We start from the raw sequence: 6263 nt of genomic DNA, 5'->3' as shown, positions 1-6263 counted from the left end.
ATGCCTCTAGAAAAAATAAAAAAGAGACTTTCTACAAAATAAATGGTCAGTACTCTAATATCAGTGCTAGGAAGGCCAAGAAAGGCTGAGGAACCATAAAGAGATATGACAACAAAATGTAACACATTATCTTGGATTTGGCCTGGACTAAAAACATAGCTAAGGCCATTACTGAGATTACTGGATAAATTTGAATATGGACTGTAGGTGAGATAAAAGTACTATATACTGTAAAATTTGGGGGGTTATCATGCTGTGATTATGTATAGCGATGGCCTTGTTATTTCAGAGATGCACACTGAAATATTTAGACATAAAGTATGGCATAGACAGAGTGAGTGAGTGAGAGTCGCTCAGTCGTGTCCAACTCTTTGCAATCCCATGGATACTGGAGTGGGTTGCCATTTCCTTGTCCAGGGGATCTCCCCAGTGCAGGGATCGAACACACATCTCCTGCATTGCAGACAGATTCTTTACCACCTGAGCCACCAGAGAAGCCTTGTATTAAGAGATGTTTCTAAGTATAAAGACAGGTCCACTCAAAAAGTATCAACAGATACATTCTTGACTTTATCTTATAATCTATAGACAATACGTTAGAGTGTGTTATGAAGTCATACATCTTGTCCAAAGTAATACCCAAGATAGAAGTAGCACTAAATTTATAAATGACAGTCATCAATCAGATGAAATAATTTAGATGAAGCTTATCTCTCTCAAAGAGATGGCATAGGCAACCTACTCTCAAATGGTTCAGAACACGATGTGTGTGTGGCTGGGGATGGGGTATTTGGAGGGACAGAAAGAGAGGGTTAAAAAAATAAAATCAACCCACTGAAAACTGGTGCTGTAATATCATAAAATAGTGAAAACAAGGTCTGATTTGGACTGTGTTTTTAAAAGTGAAACTAAAAATTAATTTTATGTTCTACAAAATTTTAGCAATGGTAACTGGTCACAAATGATTGGAGTGAAAGACGAATGAATCATGTATTGATTTGGAGGGTTGGTAGCATTCACTCGTTCAACTGGATTAGTTGATGTGACATTTTTACTTGACATCTTCGTGTTGTTTGACCAAGATGATGGTCATTTTTTTTACAAATTCAAAGACTTCATCAGTTTTCCCAAGCGTTGCTTTTTGTCCTTTGATATTCACAGCATTCTTTTGAATGTTTTCTTTCTTTGCTTTCCTCTTTGGATATCTTTGATACAAAGACGTGTGCCCAGGAATGGGCTTGCTGGATCACGTGGCAACTCTAGCTTTTTAAGGACCCTCCATACTGTTTCCCACAGTGACTGCACCAACTTACATTGGGATTAATTTTATAAATAGATCATTAGGAAATGTTTCCTTAGTTGATCACTTTTGCTTTGTTACACGGCAAGGCAGCAGGAACTGTGATAATGAATACTGAGACAGTGAGCTTACTCTGGTGCTATGAAGCCCCCACGGCGTTGCTTGGTGGGTGGGGGATCGGAAACAGTATTTTAGCACACTCAGAGCGCTCCTTCCTGCCCTGGTGCCCACGGTGTGCTGCTTTGAAGACTGCAGTGCTCTTCTGAATTAGGGATTGTAATTGGTCCTCACTCCTCCTCCTCCGTGAGGAATGTCTGGCCTCTGGATGCAAAAGAGAGCAGCTCTTCATGCCACACTTTGTCCAGTGAAGTCTCCAGGCAAAGGAAAGATGGGAAGAGCTGTTTAAGCTTTTCTAAAATCCCATGAAAGTTTAATTTTTCACTTTCCTAGTGCTTTGTCACTGACAAATTTGAATTTCTTTCAGCCTGTTAAGCACGTCTCCTCTGGGCTTTAAACGCTGCTCTGCGCCCCCCGGTGCCCTGTGAAAATGTTGGTGCTTCTGGCCTTCATCATTGTCTTCCACATCACGTCCGCGGCCTTGCTCTTCGTCGCCACCATCGACAATGTAAGTTCCCTTTCCTTCTGACTGTCCCAGAACTGGATCCTAGAGTCAATAGAAGCAGAGTTGAGAACTCCCACAAGGTGATTATAATTTGGGGTTATCCTCCCTACCAAGGGCTTCCCTGGTGGCTCAGCTGGTAAAGAATCCGCCTGCAATGTGGGAGACCTGGGTTCGATCCCTGGGTTGGGAAGATCCCCTGGAGAAGGAAAGTAAAAGGCTACCCACTCCAGTATTCTGGCCTGGAGAATTCCCTGGACTATAAAAGTCAGCCACGACTGAGCAACTTTCACTTCACACCTTACCAAGGAACACCTATCTCCTCATCCCAGGCATGAGGACTCTTGGCTGAAGTGTGGGAGTTTGAAGCATCCCATATGTAAGAGTGGATGGGCAGGGACCTTGTTCCACTCATCCGTGAGTCCCCGACAGATGCCTTAGCTGTAGGAAGCCCTTTGCAGATGTGGCTTAAATTCAGCTCTCCTCAGGTCACTTTCTCAGCACTGTTGTCATTTTGGGACACCAAGAAGATCAAACCAGTCAATCCTAAATGAAATCGACCCTGAATATTCATTGGAAGGGCTGATGCTGAAGCTGAAACCTCAATACTTTGGCCACCTGATACAAAGAGCCGACTCTCTGGAAAAGACCCTGTTGCTGGGAAAGATTGAGGGCAGGAGAAGAAGGGGGAGGCAGAGGACGAAATGGTTAGACAACATCACCAACCCAAGGACCTGATTTTGAGCAAGCTCCGGCAGACAGTGAAGGGGGCAGGGGAGCCTGGCTTGCTGCAGTCCAAGGGGCTGGAAAGAGTCGGGCATGACTTAGCGACTGAACAACAACTTTGTTGTGGGTGCTTTGCACATCATAGGGTGTTTAGCAGCACTTCTGCCCCTAGTTGTGACACCCCAAAATGTCTTCAGACATTACCAAATGTCCCTGGGAGGCAAAGTCACCCTTGCTTGAGGACCATTGCCCTAGATCCCGCAGGTGACCCATCCCAGATAACCTTTTCCCCTCTTGCCTCTGACATCTCCTTACCAACAGGATTCTTGTTGCAAGCCTACCTGAGCATGCCCTTCCCAGCAGAGTGGAACACTCCCCACTCTAACTACGTACCCATGAAAAGTTTAATTTTTTTCTTTGAGTATCCATATGGCAGGGGTGCATTTGATAAATAACATATTGGCATAGATTAACATCCCCCCTGGCAGAAAAATGAAGCTTTTAACCAGATGTTCCCTATGGCCCACATCCTGATCCAAAGGCCTGGCTTCAGTTCTGATGGCTTCAGACTGTGGACATATTTAGAGTCAGAAACTCTGCTCAGAAAGCCAGAAAGGGCATTGTACAAGTGGCCTCCACGTCAGTCTGCATATAATCATATAATTGACTCCTGTCAATGCATCATCAAAATAATAGCAACACGGACCAGGATAAGACCTGTCACTTAGAGGCTGCTAACTCTGGAGCTCCTACGCTTGGCCCTTTGATCATCTCCTGTGATGTCATCTCAAGTCTACGAGATCCTTCCTCTCCTGGCACATTTTATGATGAGAGACCTGGGCCTTAGGGCAGTTAGGGCGTCTGCTGGAATTTACGGGACAGGAAGTGGCAGAGCTGGGATTTGAAGCATCCCAGAGGCCCCTGGTTCTAGATGCCCTAAGGGAGATGAATGATTGAGTTTGGGTTGGGGTTCCTGCAGGTTCTGGAAGAGCTGTCATGACCAGGGCAGGGGCCACATTGTTAAAGCCTTGGGAACCTACCATTATCCAAAGGGCCCACTCTGTGTGAACCGAATGGTTTGAATGTGCTTTTACAATCTTTTTTTATGTCTTGCATCTAGCCCTTGGGATCCTGCAAAGGTCCCAGAGTGAAAGGGATATACTAACATTAGGGGCAGAAAAGCCATCAGCCATAGAACCAGCTTATCTTATAGGTGTTTCTGTTACCATGGGCCTTACTGAGAAGACACAGGTGGGCGTTTTTACCAGTCCATGAGTCACTCGATCTTTATTATGTGTTAGGAATTGAGCTTGGCAGTGTCACTGGGGCCCGTAGTGAGAGCTTAGTGACCAACTGTGGCCTGGATGGATGGTGGTGGGTTGGGGAGATTCCAGTCTTTGGGTGGATGGAAAGCAGAAGGAAGGACATGCATGTGTGCTAAGTTGCTTCAGTCCTGTCTGACTCTGCGACCCCATGGATTGTAGTCCGTCAGGCTCCTCTGTCCATGGGGATTCTCCAGGCAAGAATACTGGAGTGGGTTGCCATGCCCTGTTCCAGGGGATCTTCCCAACCCAGGGATCGAACCCACATCCCTTATGTCTCCTGCATTGGCAGGTGGATTCTTTACCACTAGTGCCACCTGAGAAGCCCAGAAGAAAGGTCATCTGGGCGCAAAGAGCAGCAAGAACACAGAGAGAAACAGAAGCATTTGCACAGAAGGCAGGAGGCTCTTGTTTGATCATTTCATTCCTAACAGGCTTCCCCCGCAAGATAATATCCTTTCTGTCCTCCCCTCCAGCTTCGCCCCTGCAGTCCCGGGGGAATTTACCACCATCTGCTCTTATCATCACCAGCTGAGCCTCGCCTCCTCACCCAAGTCCTGGGAGAGCCTGGCCCTTCCCTGTCAGCACCCCAGCAGCATGGGCATCACCTTGGAGCCTGTTAGAAACAGACACTCCCACCCCAAACCTCTTTTTTTCTTAATTTTTAAATTTAATTTAGTTTAAAAAAATTTTTAACATTTATTTTTTGGCCATGTGCGTGCATGTTCAGTCACTTCAGTCGTGTCTGACTCTTTGCGACCTCACAGACTGTAGCCTTCCAGGTCCCTCTGTCCATGGGACCTCCAGGCAAGAATACTAGAGTGAGTAGATGTTTCCTTCTCCAGGGGATCTTCCTGACCCAGCAATCAGACCTGCATTTCAGGTGGATTCTTTACCACTGATCCACCAGGGAATCCCTGTAGGCCTTTGTTTTCATAATGAACAAACACCCTTTCCCTGTGTTTCCCTGTCGTGTTCCAGGCCTGGTGGGTAGGAGAGGAGTTTTTTGCAGACATCTGGAAAGTGTGTGTCAACAATACGAACTGTACGGAACTCAATGACTCTGTTCAAGGTGAGTGTGAAGCTGATGGGAGAGCACTGAGTGAAAAAAGACCCCTCGGGAGAAGGGCTTCCCTATTGTCTGACCCCTCACTGCCTCCTTCCGTCTCAGCCTGTGCAGAGGGGCCTGGCTGCTGCCCAGGGCTGGGGGAGCAGGGTCAGCATAAGCTGAGGACAGGAAGCAGGGGGAGCCAGAGGCTAGAGGGCACCAACCCCAGTGACACTGGGCCCCACCCTTCTCTTCTCTCTTGACCTAGCAGAGCTTCCCTCCCTCACCCCTTCTCAGCTCCAGCCCTCATCTAGAATCTTCTCCCCACTCCTCTAAATAGCTCAGAGACATTTATGTCACTTCCTCGCATCTCAGCAGCTTGGTGGGCAGAAACCCAAAAGCTGGCTCCTTTAAGAGCTGTGTGATCTTCCCTGGGGCAGGTCACCTGAGCGCTGCTCGGACTCTCAATAACCTCAGCTGTTAATGCAGGTGACAGCAATGCCTCTGCCGTGCTGCCTCGGCACACGAGCTGCAGTAGAAAGATGAAGTGAAGTGAAAGCCGCTCAGTTGTGTCCAACCCTTTGCAGCCTTATGGACTGTAGCCCACCAGGCTCCTCTGTCCATGGGATTCTCCAGGCAAGGATACTAGAGCAGGTAGCCATTCCCTTCTCCAGAGGATCTTCCCAGCCCAGGGATCAGACCTGGGTCTCCTGCCTTGCAAGTGGATTCTTTACCAATTGAGCCACCAGGGAAGCCTCAGAAAAATAAAGGGTTTTGTAAATGCAGAAAATCGCATCTAAAAACATGTCAAGCCCTGTTCTTCCCTGTGGAGCGAATGGTTCAGTTTTCTGTTGCAGAACTGACAAAAGTGATACTTTGGCTGATAAAACACTGGACAGCCAGTTGAATTTGATATCTCAGATAAACAATGAAAAATTTAGGATAATTTAGTACCAAATATTCGGAGAAGGCAATGGCAACCCACTCCAATACTCTTGCCTGGAAAATCCCATGGACAGAGGAGCCTGGTGGGCTGCAGTCCATGGGGTCGCTACAATCAGACACGACTGAGCGACTTCACTTTCACTTTTCACTTTCATGCATTGGAGAAGGAAATGGCAACCCACTCCAGTGTTCTTGCCTGGAGAATCCCAGGGACGGGGGAGCCTGGTGGGCTGCCGTCTCTGGGGTCGCACAGAGTCAGACACGACTGAAGTGACTTAGCATAGCATAGCACCGACTTAAAAT

The 6263-nt window shown here is 47.2% G+C and overlaps 1 protein-coding gene across 1 annotated transcript in view; it reads left to right on the top strand.

Annotated features, from left to right (window-relative positions):
* Positions 1 to 1755: 1755 nt before the first annotated feature.
* Positions 1756 to 6263, top strand: part of EMP2 (epithelial membrane protein 2) — an 11938-nt gene continuing 7430 nt past the window's right edge. The window contains exons 1-2 of the mRNA XM_010850658.1: positions 1756 to 1925; positions 4949 to 5039. Of these exons, the coding sequence (XP_010848960.1) occupies positions 1848 to 1925; positions 4949 to 5039 (169 nt within the window). The 5' untranslated portion in view covers positions 1756 to 1847. The remainder of the gene's footprint in view (positions 1926 to 4948; positions 5040 to 6263) is intronic.

The sequence above is a fragment of the Bison bison genome, unplaced genomic scaffold (assembly GCF_000754665.1).
Source record: "Bison bison bison isolate TAMUID 2011002044 unplaced genomic scaffold, Bison_UMD1.0 scf7180017864293, whole genome shotgun sequence".
NCBI classification, from domain to species: domain Eukaryota; kingdom Metazoa; phylum Chordata; class Mammalia; order Artiodactyla; family Bovidae; genus Bison; species Bison bison.
The sequence above is the reverse complement of the archived record's forward strand: the minus strand, read 5'-3'. Positions and strand labels throughout refer to the sequence as shown.